General features: G+C 38.3%; 1 protein-coding gene across 1 annotated transcript in view; it reads left to right on the top strand.

Moving 5' to 3' along the window:
- The first annotated feature begins 10,517 nt into the window (after window positions 1-10,517).
- LOC126456467 (sodium-independent sulfate anion transporter-like) overlaps window positions 10,518-16,445 on the top strand; it is a 65,142-nt gene continuing 59,214 nt past the window's right edge. Inside the window, exon 1 of the mRNA XM_050092218.1 lies at window positions 10,518-10,703. Coding sequence (XP_049948175.1) covers window positions 10,518-10,703 — 186 coding nt within the window. The remainder of the gene's footprint in view (window positions 10,704-16,445) is intronic.

The raw sequence follows: 16,445 nt of genomic DNA, 5'->3' as shown, positions 1-16,445 counted from the left end.
TTCACCCTTTTTAGGCATATTTATTTTTACTGCTTAATGTTCTTTACAATAATTTTTGTAACGGTCTATTTCTTTCTGTGAATGAAAATATCTTAAAATCTATCACAGGGACAAATTTTCCAGTGTATTCAATTATTTGTGAATTAATCGATTTGCATAAATTTTTTATCCAACAATAATGTGAATTTCTTTAATTAAAAGAAGATTAACAATTTTCTTGTTTATTTTTTTGTAGTAAAGAAGATATTTATTAAAAATTTTAATCATAAGTATAGACATCATAGAAATATTTGGTTTAGACTCAAATTTTGGAATACCTGTTAACTGGAAAGGAAAATTAGTTTTTTATTTGGCAAAAATATCATCTATTTGTAACCCAGTATTTTTATATTTCCTACCTCTTTCCCAAACATGAGCTGCTGAATACAAAGCAAATTTTATTGAATAAAGCAAAGAGTTTTTTTGGTATTTTTAATGTTAATTACAGCTTCTTTGTATTAATTTGTTTTGGTAAATCAATATAAGAAGAATCAGAAATTGACTTGCATCTATTAACAATTAATTCTAAATTATTTATAAAGAGTAAAGACCAATCAGATTTTTCCTTTCCATTTCTTCCATCAGTTAATAGTTAATTCACTGATTTTTGAAAATAATCTTCTTAATCCATTGTTAACAAAACTTCATTACGTGTCTTAAAATTACATTCTTGTATTTCGCCTTGTCTTTTAAAATTATAATAAAACTTCATATTAATTTTAAGTGGTTGTCTTTGTATTAAAATTTTCTTAAATTTCCTGATTGCTACTTCCTTATTTTGATTAAAAAGTTCTTGTCGTTTAACAATATTTTCAGTATTATTAAATTCATAAGTTGTTTTAAAAAAGTCATTATCTAGGAAGGTATAAACTCAAAACTTTTCCTGACGAGGTTCTTGTTTCATTTCTTGATCTCAATCTAAATTTTCAATCATTTCATTATTGTTATAGTTAATGTTGGTATCCTGAGTATGATCGATTAATTGTTGTTGACTAAGTTTAGAATAATTTTTAAATTCTTTATTTTACAGTTTTTACGAATACCTTTTTGTTATTCAATTCATTATTGTTCTTATTAATATCACCTCCAGATCTTTTGGTAAGATCGATTAATTGCCATTTATTAAGTTCAGGCTAAGTTTTCAAACTTCCCATTTTATACATTTTATGAAGTTTTTTTAAAAAAATTTTATTCTATTCATTTTTGTTGTTATTAATATTGGCCTCAGAATTTAGAATAAGATGGATTAATTTTTCTTTATTAAGTTTAGAATAATTTTTTGAAAATTCTTGTTTCACAAACTGTTCAAAGTTCTTTTGTGGTTTTATATGTTAGTTCTCTCTTCCTTATTTCTTTCATGTTAAAATAATCAATGAATTCTAAGGGATCTGGTCTGGTAATTTTTAAATAACGTTTTTATTCACAATAACTTTTTCAATGAGTACAATACTTTTCTAAGTCTTGAAATAACTCAGCTTTGAAATATCTTTTTTTACTTTTTATTTATATAAAAAATTAATTTTTAAAAAATAAAACGTTTATTGTTGAAATGTATCTTTGAGTATTTAAATGAAAATTTCTTTCGTTGGTATAGATAAAGGCGATCTGATACAACTTATTTACAAAGAGAAAATTAATTAGAATTTTATTTTTTTAAAGAAATGAAAATGTCGTTCATGGGTATGGGTAAACACTACTTGGTAGAACGTATTTCTAATGAAAATGATTTAATAGTTTTTAATTTTTTCAAACAAATGAAAATTTCGTTCATGGGTATAGATAAACACGAATTGGTAGAACTTATTTATAAAGAAAAATATTATTAGATGTTTTAATTTTTTTTAAATAAATTAGAATATCTTTCACGGATATAGACAAATTTCTTAAATAGGGGATACAGTAAAACTGAAATCACTGTTTTATATAAGGGAATTTAAAAAAAAATGTACTCTCTGTCCCAGAACTCTCATACAAATACTACTTTTGGCCTACCTGAGCAACTGTCTCACAAAAATTCAAAGCATTTTTGAAAACTTAATGGAGATGTTACTGGTCGGAGTCAGAAACTTTTTGTAATGTCATATTTAATCGTTAAGCACTTAAAACATTTGCAAATACATGTTATTACCATCAGCAATGCGTAAACTTGACTTCAATACTCTTTTACCAGATATCACATTCTAACTGCATTTAGTACTGTACTCAGGTATGGCGATAAATTGCTAGCGGTTATTGTCTTTTAGCATCCCTGATGAGGTCGGACGATCGCAGTAGATTTGCTACTTCAAGTAACCCAACAACAAATAATCACACGGGCTGGGGTCCGGGAACCTGGGAGGCAAAGAATAATGGAAGTTGCAGCTCAGCACGTGATCCTCACCAAACGATATGCGCAAGAGATGCTTCATACGTGTAGCAAATAAGCTGCGGTGGGCCATGCCGCATAAGAGCGTCACTGATGTGTTGCAGTCCAGGGCCATCTGCTGGAGAGTTTTTGCTCTCGTTATTCGTTTCAGTAAAGTGTGACAATTTTTACCTCTGTACCTACATAATTTCGTGAATTACTGCGTTTTCAATTGTTAACGGACTTTTGGGTCACCCTATAGTCTAAAGATCTCGGCAGTAAATTGGAGCATAGTTGTGTGCTGTAAATTTAAAGAAAATAATTATTTGGAAATAAAAATGCACAATACGTTTTTAAAAAATCATAGCAGGCATGAAGCATATGCAGAAAAGCTTTAGCTGTGTCAATTGGAATGAATTTAATCGTCAGTTAGCAACTGATCCCACGAACATGCACTTTTTCATTCAGTTCACCCCTGTTGAGAAATTCAGTTAACTTAGGGTTCTCCAGCCTTATCTTCGAAGGAGCAATGCTAGCCTTGATTGTTCTCTTCAGTCTTAGGACATATGGAGCACTATGCCTGGCAGAAGGTGCATATGTTCTTGTTGCAGGTAGTCAACTTTGCGAGGCAAAATAAGGTCGCTTACCTTTGAATAAGAAAATTTCGAAGTCCAACATTTACGAATTTGTCACGAACGTCGTATCATACAGTTGCTAGAAGTAACTATTCCTTGGGGATCTAAAGAACTGAGATCAGATACTCACTTTTCGTTAAGAATTGGGTGACCATCTTCTTTCCACACTGAGATTCTTGCTGTGTAATGGACTGGAGATCCGTTTCCAGCCCCTAATGGCATAGCTAAGCACAAGGGACAAAAATCAGTCACCCTGCAACACTATCTCTAGTCTTGTTAATGGCCTCAAATCGATGAGGGAGAGAGTCAACAATATCTTCAGTAACGCCAAATCCAGCCCAATCCAGTCACTGTGTGAGGGGTATTCTATATGTAATGCAACTCATTTCCTTTCTCGGCTAATCTCGGTAGAAAAAATACAGAATTTGTTGAGGGACGTCATGGAATTTTTCGACCTGAATGGTTTCATGATGTTCCAGTAGGTGGCAGCACTCCACATAACCTCCAAAATGGCACCCGTAATGGAGGTGCATTGCAAGCCGATAGCTGTCATTGAGTTTCTTCTGGCAGAAAACCAGGGCACCTCAAATATTCATAGGCGTTTGCAGAATGTCTATGGCGACCTAGCACTGAACAAAAATATGATGAGTCATTGGGCGAGGCATTTGTCATCGTCGCAAGATCAAGCGAATCTGTCTAGCCTACCATGTGCCAGCTGACCGCATACTGCTGTGACTCCCGCAATGTTGGAAATTACAGGCACTGTCATTCGAGGGGATTGATAGATCACAATCAAACACCTCACTGCACAACTGGACGTCTTTGTTGGTGGTGCTGACACAATTGGCTCCCAGCTGGGGTACTCAAAGGTGTGTGCCCACTAGGTTCCTCACCACCAAACAGAAGACCATAAAAAGCAACAAATGGCCATCTGTGCCAAAATGCTTGCACAATAGTAGAGTGTTTATGACAGCTTTTTGTTGAATGTTAAGACAGGAGATGAAGCATAGGTTAATCACTTTGAATCAGAAATGAAATGGCAGTCCATGGAGTGGTGCCACACCACCTTTACTCCAAAGAAAAAGTCCAAAGCTACACCCTCAGCCAGTAAAGTCATGGTGGGGGTCTTGTGAGACTCTGAAGTGGTTATTCTGTTTGATTTACTCCCTCTAGGTGCAACAATTAACTCTGAAGTGTACTGTGCTACCCTCAGTATCTGAAGAAACACCTTCGACTTGCTCACCGCCACAAAAATGTAAATGAAGTTCTCCTTCTCCATGACAACACCACACCTCATGTAAGTCAGCACACCCGAGAGGAGGTTACAAAGCTTTATTGAACTGTTCTTCTCATCTACCCTATAGCTTGGAATTTGATTCTTCTAACTTCCAGCTGTTTGGCCCAATGGAAGATAAACTCTGTGGGAAGCATTACATGGATGATGGGGAGGATATTGAACCTGCAAGTCATTGTCTGAAACTTTGACCAGTAGAATAGTATCATGCGAGATACAGGCTCTACCAGAAGGTGGCATTATGCCACTGCATTGGATGGTAATTGTGTCGAAACCTTATGTTTTGTACCAGTAAGAATGGGTACTAATATGGTATCATTACTTATTAAACGATGCTTGTACATCTATGACAAATGCTTAGCACTGTATGACTCTGTGATGATTACATCCCACAGATCTACTACTATTGCAGAGATGTTGATCGCTAGACTTCAAGTAGTTCCAAACATTTTCGGTAAGATTAGGGTCTTGTGAACTATCCAGTCAGTTGAACTACAATAAGCACTGAACACATATGGATGATATGTGAATATGGCTGTTATCATCTTGGATGATGGGAGTGTCCACAGCACACTAATCATGAAATTCTGAAGAAACAGCTACATTTTGTAACCGAGAAATAAAAATCCAGTCTCATGTCCACAGCAACCCAAAAAGTAGGCCAAAGTCATGGCAGAGAAACACGATTAAAACATCACAAAACTGTCTTTGGTCTGAATTACACCCTTCATACAATACTGATTAAATGCCTTATTGTGTGACGGCTTGCATCATTTGAAAAGAGCGGCAATCGTTTAGATTAGATTAGATTAGTACTTGTTCCATAGATCATGAATACAACACTTCATAATGATGTGGAATGTGTCAGATTAATAAAAGGTGCCTATACAAGATATTACAATAGACAAAATATTACATGACACTCATTTTTTATTTATTTGTTTATTTATTTATTTTTTGTGGAGATTGGGAAATTACCCACTTACTATATCCAAAAATTCATCTAATGAGTAGAAGGAGTTGCCATTAAGAAATTCTTTTAATTTCCTTTTAAATGCTATATGGCTATCTGTCAGACTTTTGATGCTATTAGGTAAGTGACCAAAGACTTCTGTGGCAGCATAATTTACCCCCTTCTGAGCCAAAGTTAGATTTAAACTTGAGTAATGAAGATTATCCTTTCTCCTAGTGTTGTAGCCATGTACACTGCTATTACTTTTGAATTTGTTCGGATTGTTAATAACAAATTTCATAAGTGAATATACATACTGTGAGGCTACAGTGAAGATTTCTAGCTCTTTAAATAAGTGTCTGCAGGATGATCTTGGATGAGCTCCAGCAATTATTCTGATTACACGCTTTTGTGCAATGAACACTCTTTTACTCAATGATGAGTTACTCCAGAATATGATGCCATATGAAAACAGAGACTGAAAATAGGCGTGGTAAGCTAATTTACTCAGATGTATATTGCCAAAATTTGCAATAACCCTAATAGCGTAAGTAGCTGAACTCAAACGTTTCAGCAGATCCTCAGTGTGGTTTTTCCAGTTCAACCCCTCATCAATGCATACACCTAGAAATTTTGAATATTCTACCTTAGCTACCAACTTCTGATCATGATTCCTCGATCTGCACCACAAGGCTCCAATCAGGTGCTGTGCAATATCTCTGTTGTTTGACCATCAAAGACGTGGAGCTTTATGTGCAATGGCATTGTGCAAGGTCAAATATCAGTTACACGCCTTTCCCTTCATAATGTTTGTTCAGAATCTGCTTGAGATAGACCTGCATTAAGTGACAGCAGCAATTCATATCGTGTTTGAAACCAATTGTCATTGGCAGGGCAAGACACTTATCTCAAGTCTTGGTTGTTTAGGACACTGTTTCTTATGCTGGTGGCTAATTTGAATGTGGTATACCAAACCTGAATTGACCAAAAAAGGCACTGAAACCACTAGACAAAGAATACAGTCTAACACTGGACAAGAATGAGTGAACAAAACTGCTGTGGCTTTCCTGATGGAATCATCTGTGATGAACATAAACCCAGATAGTTAGTTAAGGACCAGAATATGTGTCATGGCATGTAGCTTCTTCAGAAGAAAGTACAGTGTAAGTTATCAAATAAGTCCCAGGGTACAGATTTTGTTCCCTGATAAAGGCCGGTCTTTGCAGAAGTGTGGTTCATTGAATATGCCAGCAGACTCTAACACCTCACCTAAACAGCCAAGTTCCTTGATTGGAACATTATGAGGATCTTTGGCATGGTTCTGAGAGACAAATCTAGTGATATAACACTTGCTTCCATTTAACTACTTGACAAACAGCATAAAATTTTTCTTGAAATACTTCAAATTGTATGAATACAATTTTCTACAAAACACAACTGAACAACAGATTAAATTTCACCTATTTTCTCTAAGGAGTTTGATGTATTTGAGTGAATAGATGTATCATAAAATTAATTATAGGATCTGGAGGGATGACGACTAACACAACACCAAACTGTACAACAGTGGAAGTAATGTATTGCTGAAGGATTCAAAGTAAGTGAACTCTCACATCTAGCAACCAATGTGCTGACATGTGAGTCATAATACTGCACTGTGACTGCCTATTTTTAAACTGGTAGCGCCTCAATTAACAGCTGACATGTTAAGCCTTGCACTTAGCCTGAAGTTGTACAGGAAATGTTGTAACCCAGTCCACTAGTAATCTGGTAAGCTTATGAAGATCATGTTATCTAAGAAATCTTATGTGCATGACAGGACTCAAATCTCCATGACTGTCATGTTAAGAACTTGTCCATCTCACTATAAATCCCATAATCTCTCAATAAATAAACTGAAGTGACCCTTCTTAGAACAAAGAAAAGGCATTTCCCTTTTGTTATTTCTCTATAAAGACATGCATGAGCATAACTCTGCAATCAGGAGAAGGCATTTTTTAAGTTTGGAATATGTCTATTACAAGCCCTCAACACAAGAAGGAATACAGGTGGGATGATTCTTTGAAAGGAAGGAATGAACAACAATTTTTAGTGCCATCCTTGATATTATCAGGAATACATTAAGCAAGACTCTCAGCAGAAAACTAGCACCAAATAAACCAATTATTTCAGCAGACTGGATACAAATCCAAATTTGATGTTCTGCTGGAGAATTCCAGCAAGACACCAGAACTCACGTCTCTCGTAGAAAACTGTTACCCTAACATCTTACTACAAACTGAGAGTGGGTTGAAACCCAAAGAAGTAATCTGAGATTTTTTTGACAACATGTCAAATATATATTCGAAAAATAGGTTAGACATCCACAAGTAGGGGCTTTTATTAGGCAAGCAGAAGCATTAGGTCTAGTAAGCACCAAAATGAATCCAGCTGTGAACCACTGAGGATAAGAATAACATGGTCAGTGGAGTTATATTAAGAACCATGTATTTCCACTGACCACCAGAATCTGACACACCAGTCATAGAATTATTGAAAAGTACCCTAAGTCTGATAGCGCAGAAATACCCTCGAGCATTCAATAATGGTAGCTGGTAACTACTGGGAAAAATACACATATATTATCAGCGGTAAGTTTGAATATAATAAATTTTCCTTAGCCATAAATACTTCTGTCTACAAATTAGTACAAATCTAGAAAGCAATGTTCATGTGAAACTCAGTTTGCTACCTAAATTTCTGAGAAGTGTTTGATACAATGCCCCACAGCAACCTGTTAATGAATGTAGGTGCATATGGAATAGGTGTACAGATATGTGAGTGGCTCAAAGACTTTTTATGTAATGGAACACAGTACATTGTCTTCGATGCCATGTGTTCACCAGAGACAGGGGTATCATCAGGAGCTATTCTTTATATGCATAAATGATGTGACAGATGGGGTGAGAAGCAGTGTGCAGCTGTTTGCTGATGAGGCTATGGTGTACAGAATGGTGTCATCACTGAGTGACTGTAGGAGTATAACAAGATGACTTATGCAAAACTTCTAGTTGGCGTGATGATTAATGTTTGGTTTGTGGGGCACTCCACTACACAGTTATCAGCACCTATACAAAGTCCCAATCTTTACACAGTCCAGTCTCACCACGTTCATGAATGATGATGAAATGATGAGGATGATACAAACACTCAGCCCTGAACGGAGAAAATCTCTGACCCAGCCGGGAATCAAACCCAGGCCCTTAGGATTGACATTCTGTTGCACTGACCACTCAGCTACCAGGGGTGGACATCTGGATGTAATGTGGCTAAGTGATATAAAGTGGGACAAGCATGTAGGGAAGGCAAATGGTCGACTTCAGTTTGTTGGGAGAATTTTAGGAAACTGTAGTTCATCTACAGGGTGGTCCATTGATAGTGACTGGGCCAAATATCTCATGAAATAAGCAGCAAACGAAAAAACTACAAAGAACGAAACTCGTCTAGCTTGAAGGGGGAAACCAGATGGTGCTATGGTTGGCCCACTAGATGGCGCTGCCATAGGTCAAATGGATATCAATTGCGTTTTTTAAATAGGAACCCTCATGTTTTATTACATATTTGTGTAGTATGTAAAGAAAGGATATTTGCTATCTTGATCCACTGACAATGCCTGACAACATGTGTCAGCACATTGTCAATGCGTGTGCGAACATTACGGAAGGCAAACTACTCCCTGTTAAGAAGAATTTCGCTACACGTATTGCCAAATGCATTGAGGTTGATGGACATCATTTGAGCATTTATTGCATTAATGTGGTATTTACAGGTAATCACACTGTAACAGCATGCATTCTCAGAAATGATAAGTTCACAGAGGTACATGTATCACATTGGAACAACCGAAATAAAATGTTCAAACGTACCTACATTCTGTATTTTCATTTTAGAAACCTACCTGTTACCAACTGTTCGTCTAAAATTGTGAGCTATATGTTTGTGACTATTACAGTGCCATCTATCATGAAGCGAAAAAAGTGGCCCAACTAAAACATTCATATTTCTTTACATACTACACAGATATGTCATAAAAAAAGGGGTTCCTATTTTTAAAAAAAATGCAGTTGATATCCGTTTGACCTATGGCAGCGCCATCTAGCAGGCCAACCTTAGTGCCATTTGATTTCCCCCTTCAAGCTAGACAAGTTTCTTTCTTTGTAGTTTTTTCATTTGATGCTTATTTTGTGAGATATTTGACCCAGTCACGATCAATGGACCACCCTGTATAAAGGAGACTGCATATAGAACTTGAGTCTGACCCTTTCTGGAGTATTGCTTCAGTGTTTGTGATCCCCACCAGATTGGACTGAATGAAGACTTGGAGATTAATGAATTTATTACCATATATCGATCAGTATGTGAGTGTTATGGTGACGCTTTGTGAATCAAATGAGAATAACTGAATTGAAGATGACTCACCAAGTTGGCAGTTTTTGTGCACAATATATTCCCTGCCTACTTATGTATGGGGACACATGTGTCGTACGTAGTCTCAGTACTTTCCAAGACAATCCCAGAAAGCCTGAAAGAAGTGTCTAAATGGTAATATTTCAAAGAGGGTTTACAGTTTCAGTATGTGCCTTATAAATTTCTTTTTAGTCAAATATCAACTACAAGTAGGACAAGGGGCTTATCCATTTGGAATATTTGAGACAAAATTAGCATTTCTGTCATTTTTCTTAGATCAAAGAGAAATATTTCGTAAAATCTAAGATTGGTCTCAATAAAAAAATATTTACACATAGTGTGTACATTTAGATGTATTGGTGTGTGCATTTGTATAGAAAACATTTCACAGGTGACTCACCACTAACTGTAATAATTTGTTATCTGTAAGAATGTTGTCCTGTCCATAAAGGACTTGATGCTATGAAATTAGCTGGAGTTTAATTTGGGAGCATGATTACTTTTGTACAATACTTAGGAACCCTGTATTTTTATGTGAACTGCATTCTGAAAAATCATAATGCTTTATTCAGTAGAATGGGTACTTATAATGAGCAGTGACTTGCTTTCAGCAAAAGGTGTAGTCACTATACGTTACAAGACTTCCTCTATATATTTTATGTACATGGTATATCTTGGACATTTTGTGCCTATAAACAGTTCCATAAAGACTGTTGGCACTTGTCACTTAATGGCAGCAGTTACCACAGTAATCATTTTGACTGTACAGTGGCTTCACTCTGTTCAGAAAAGTCCCTGCACCAGAGGATGCACATTTGGCTGAAGAGGGCATTCTCACAGAAGACACTGCTCAAGAGGCTGCCCGTGCTGTCATGGCTGCCACACTACTCTACAGAGGATGCTGTGGGGGATTTGGTGGCCGGCATCACCGTTGGGCTCACTGTCATTCCCCAGTCACTCGCCTACGCCAGCATCGTTGGTCTTCCAGCTCAGGTGCTACTGCCATCAGAGCTATGTTTCATCTACACATTTTCCTGGCTGCTCTCCTCTATGTATACATTACTGCATCCTCCTCCCCCCCCCCCCCCCTTCCATACAAACCAGCCCGTCTCCCCTCCATCGACCCCTTTCCTCCTAGTGTTGCCACACTTGTGCACAAACTACACTCCTGGAAATTGAAATAAGAACACCGTGAATTCATTGTCCCAGGAAGGGGAACTATATTGACACATTCCTGGGGTCAGATACATCACATGATCACACTGACAGAACCACAGGCACATAGACACAGGCAACAGAGCATGCACAATGTCGGCACTAGTACAGTGTATATCCATCTTTCGCAGCAATGCAGGCTGCTATTCTCCCATGGAGACGATCGTAGAGATGCTGGATGTAGTCCTGTGGAACAGCTTGCCATGCCATTTCCACCTGGCGCCTCAGTTGGACCAGCGTTCGTGCTGGACGTAAAGACCGCGTGAGTTGACGCTTCATCCAGTCCCAAACATGCTCAATGGGGGACAGATCCGGAGATCTTGCTGGCCAGGGTAGTTGACTTACACCTTCTAGAGCACGTTGGGTGGCACGGGATACATGCGGACGTGCATTGTCCTGTTGGAACAGCAAGTTCCCTTGCCGGTCTAGGAATGGTAGAACGATGGGTTCGATGACGGTTTGGATGTACCGTGCACTATTCAGTGTCCCCTCGACGATCACCAGTGGTGTACGGCCAGTGTAGGAGATCGCTCCCCACACCATGATGCCGGGTGTTGGCCCTGTGTGCCTCGGTAGTATGCAGTCCTGATTGTGGCGCTCACCTGCACGGCGCCAAACACGCATACGACCATCATTGGCACCAAGGCAGAAGCGACTCTCATCGCTGAAGACGACACGTCTCCATTCGTCCCTCCATTCACGCCTGTCGCGACACCACTGGAGGCGGGCTGCACGATGTTGGGGCGTGAGCGGAAGACGGCCTAATGGTGTGCGGGACCGTAGCCCAGCTTCATGGAGGCGGTTGCGAATGGTCCTCGCCGATACCCCAGGAGCAACAGTGTCCCTAATTTGCTGGGAAGTGGCGGTGCGGTCCCCTACGGCACTGCGTAGGATCCTACGGTCTTGGCGTGCATCCGTGCGTCGCTGCGGTCCGGTCCCAGGTCGACGGGCACGTGCACCTTCCGCCGACCACTGTCGACAACATCGATGTACTGTGGAGACCTCACGCCCCACGTGTTGAGCAATTCGGCGGTACGTCCATCCGGCCTCCCGCATGCCCACTATACGCCCTCGCTCAGAGTCCGTCAACTGCACATACGGTTCACGTCCACGCTGTCGCGGCATGCTACCAGTGTTAAAGACTGCGATGGAGCTCCGTATGCCACGGCAAACTGGCTGACACTGACGGCGGCGGTGCACAAATGCTGCGCAGCTAGTGCCATTCGACGGCCAACACCGCGGTTCCTGGTGTGTCCGCTGTGCCGTGCGTGTGATCATTGCTTGTACAGCCCTCTCGCAGTGTCCGGAGCAAGTATGGTGGGTCTGACACACCGGTGTCAATGTGTTCTTTTTTCCATTTCCTGGAGTGTATGTAAATTCTGTCTGATCAAAGTGTGACACTTTGACACAGTAGATCTCAACTCAACATCAGCTCTAGCATCCCATGGGGTGAGGAATGGAGAAGAGGGATGTTATGGGGGAGGTATGTGTGTGTGTGGAGGGGGGGTGGGAAGAGGTGAGATTTTCATTTCTCAAGGGGCTGTGAGACAAAAATGAGCAGCAGGGCACCGTTAGCATGAAAAGGAGGATATGGGTAGTAGTAGCAATGGGTATTTGTTATTTGAGCTACAGAGAGACAAATTGAATGCAAATTTAATCTCCTAAATATTACTACAATAATATGTTGCAGCTAGAACCAGTATTATTGATGAAAATGATATTTACTTTAGAAGTTAGTTAATAAATTAAATAATTACTACAAAGAAAGTTTTTTTAAGAATTGGTACTTTAATTTCCACAAGACATGATAATGTCAGCATGTGTTTTATCTTCGAGTCAGTATATACCCATAAAGTGGACAAGCTGAGATTCAGACAAAATTCCTTGCATCTCAATACATACATAGAATACATGTACCCATGCCTTGGGCCATGTATTGCAAAGAAGTTCAAAGTGAAAGTATCTGGCCCATAGAGCTCAAATGCTTTCAGATAACTACAGCCTTGATAAAGGATTATAACACCTACAAATAGTGTTCCGGGTGCTCAGATCAACAAACTGAATGAGTGTAGCAGGCAAAATAAATGAAACCTGGGGAAGATGTTTTGAATGATACACAAGAGGTGCTAAGAATTGTGTATATACCCAATCTCTAAAAAGTTTGGTAGTCCCCTATGGAAACAAGGTAACTAGAGTTTTTCGCTCCCATCAACAAAAATAGGAAGTTTTCTTTGTAATGTAAAAGACAATCCAGTTCTCTTAATGTGGATGTGTACCACATGTCTTATGCAAGTCAGACTGTTAAAATAGTTATGGAGAGTTGCAAGGAACATCAAAGAAACATCTATTTCCAGAAGTTTCCTGTTAGCTATTTTGAGCTACAAAAATTGAAAAACTGTCAGGTAAATCGATTTAATTATGTACATCCCTACCTGACCGTCCATGTAGTTAGACTTGCAGTCAAGTTTTTCAAGTCTTTCTTATGAACTATCCTTACACATTGAAACAGATGTTGTTCCATGCACCATGACCGCATTGGGTTTGTGATGTAAACTTAATTTCCTTGGATGAGGGAATGATTTCAAACCATGAGTCACACTGGTATGTGCTATCTGCCATTTCATATACTGTCTGAATTGCTGGTACAGCAGCTGGAAGATATTTTCCACAGACCCTTATGAAAATAGAAGTATCCATTTCAAAATCCCATGATCACTTTAGTAGAGCATATATTCAGTTTACCGGTTTTGGCAAAACTTTTTTATCATTTTCAGATCTGTAAAGCGTAGACTCAGTAAACACAAAAACTGGGTGTGAGATACCTACATAACATTTTTAACATAATTTGGATTCATAACGTCCCATATTCACTACACTTCAAAGCACCTCATCCATATGTACAATGATTTGTAACACATAATACATAAACAATCCAAGAACATACATGGCATAGTATATTAGTATGTCAAAGGTAAAACAATCATTATATAAAACACCATATACTGAATGTACATGCTCATGTTCACTTAAAACCCACATACACACTGATACTGGGTAGTAAACATAGCAGACACCGAGCGAGGTGGTGCAGTGGTTAACACGCTGGACTCACATTTGGGTGGGTGATGGTTCAGACCTGTGTCTGGCCATCCTCATTTAAGTTCTCCATGACTTTCCTAAATCGCTTTAGGCACATGCCAGGATTGTTCCTTTGAAAAGGTATGGCCAATTTCCTTCCATAATCTGATGGGGCCAGTGACCTCACTGTTTGGTTCCCTCTCTCAAAGGAACCAACCAACCAAACATCATAGATATTACAGTCAGCCACCAGATAGGATCACAGTAGTAACAAATTGAAATGCAGAGTTCCATATAAAGCCTACGCACAAATATGAATACATTTTTACAATGAAATTATACAATGATCCAAATTAGAGTATACAATTTTAAAAAAATTTATGTTTGAAATGTGACTTCTGTTGTTGCCAAATATTTAACTTAAAATTGTTTATGAATGATAAAAGAAAGTGCTGCTCATCTATAATTATAATCCAAGGTGTTTTAAAGAAGTAAAACATATGGTTTGTTCAATCTAAATACAATGATGAACAAGTCATCAAAATAAGTCTTTATTGTTAACAACTGGTTCTGACAGTTGTAACTGTCATCTTCTGGCTTCAAAAAATTTTTGTTAGAAAATGTGTTCTATTGTGAGTTCATACTTTGTGTCATGTCATCATTATGGAGGATAAAATACAGTATATTATATGTAGGTTTGTCAAAAATAAAACCATTTACAGTTAAAAACTACCTTGTGCACGTGGGAATGTTCACATATGTAGCACTCACAAAGGTTTGTGTACGACATGTTACATATTTCATCAATCCAACTTAACCAAATCATAAAGTCAGAGGTAGAATGGTTTTATTTTTGACAAACATATGTACAGGGTGTCCATAAAGTCCCTTTACAACTTCAAAATTTTATTACAACAGCAGTTATTGAAATATTTTAACAACATATCTTTTATTGTAATTAGTATTTATAAAAAAATTTTGACAGTGTTTAATAGACCTCTATATGGGCACATTTAGTTGCATGAAGCCCTTCAAGATGGTACTCAATCTCTTGCCATTTTTGCTGTAGCATAGCATCATCAATGGTGGCAATGGCATTATGAATCCTTTGCTTCAAGTCAGGAATGTCCCATATCTGTGTCTGATACACGATATCTTTTACATATCCCCATAGAAAAAAGTCAAAGGGACTGATATCTGGTGAACGTGGTGGCTATGAATTGGCCCATCCCTCCTAATCCATCTGCCTGGAAATGTTTCATTGAAGAACCAATGAACATGCAGTCCCCAATATGTTGGTGCACCATCTTGCTGGAAAATGATAGTTGGTTGTAAGCCAATCAATTACGGTGCTACATATTTGGTCAGAAGGTTGAAGTAAACATCTGCAATAATTGTTGACTCATTGAAGAAAAATCGATCAATTATTTGGTTGCACATGATTCCACACCACACATGCACTTTTGGACTATCCCAGTGAAGTTCCCTAGTCACATGGGGGTGTTCAGATTCCCAGAGTCTCACAGTGTGTCTGTTTAATGTCCCAGAAACATGAAAAGTTGCCTCGTCAATGAAACAAACTTACCTGACAAATGCTTCACCCTCTAAAAGGTGTTCCAGCATGTTGAGTGCAAACTCTGTCCATTTTGGCTTGTCGTTTGGCTCAAGTGTCTGTAACAGTTGCACTCTGTAAGTGTACAACCATAAGTTCTTGTGGAGGACCTTATGCACAGCTGAATGTGGTAGTTGCAACTTTCTAGCAGTAGTACAGATGGACTTCGTAGGTGAACGAGTGAAGACGTTTAAAACACAATCGATATTTTCCTTGGATGTTCTTGGTCACCTGCTCCTCCCTTTATCCAACACAGTCCCTGTGCCATGCATGGATTGAAGGGCATAATGGTGGATCTCTTCATAACTTCGTTCTGAAGTTTCATTGAGTCTGAACATCCGATTTTGTATCAATAAACCAGGGCACACATTGTACCTTCTCTTGAGGAGTTGCCATTTTGTAGAGATTCAGTTCCTTCCATCAAAAGAGTATCTTAAACACAAAATTTTAGTATACATAAAAACTTCAGTAAACAGTGACTACAATAACAGAAATTTTGTTAAAATATTTCAGCAACTGCCATTGTAATAAAATTTTGAAGTTGTAAAGGGACTTTATGGACATCTTGTATAATGTACTGTATTTTACCCACCATAATGACAGCAAGGCATGAGGTACAAGTTCTCAAATGGAACACAAGTGAAAAAAAAATTTTTTAAAGACCATAAAATTACAGTTACACCTATTGAAACCATTTGTCAACAATACAGACTAATTTCTGCAATCCTCGCTACTGAAAGTTTTTCTCCCAAGTAAGACATAGACAACTCCTTCACAGTTCTCAATATGAGAAAATTCAGTCATGTCGTTAAAGCACCCTCCTGGGTGTA

Source organism: Schistocerca serialis, chromosome 2, assembly GCF_023864345.2.
Source record: "Schistocerca serialis cubense isolate TAMUIC-IGC-003099 chromosome 2, iqSchSeri2.2, whole genome shotgun sequence".
Lineage (NCBI taxonomy): Eukaryota > Metazoa > Arthropoda > Insecta > Orthoptera > Acrididae > Schistocerca > Schistocerca serialis.
The sequence above is the reverse complement of the archived record's forward strand: the minus strand, read 5'-3'. Positions and strand labels throughout refer to the sequence as shown.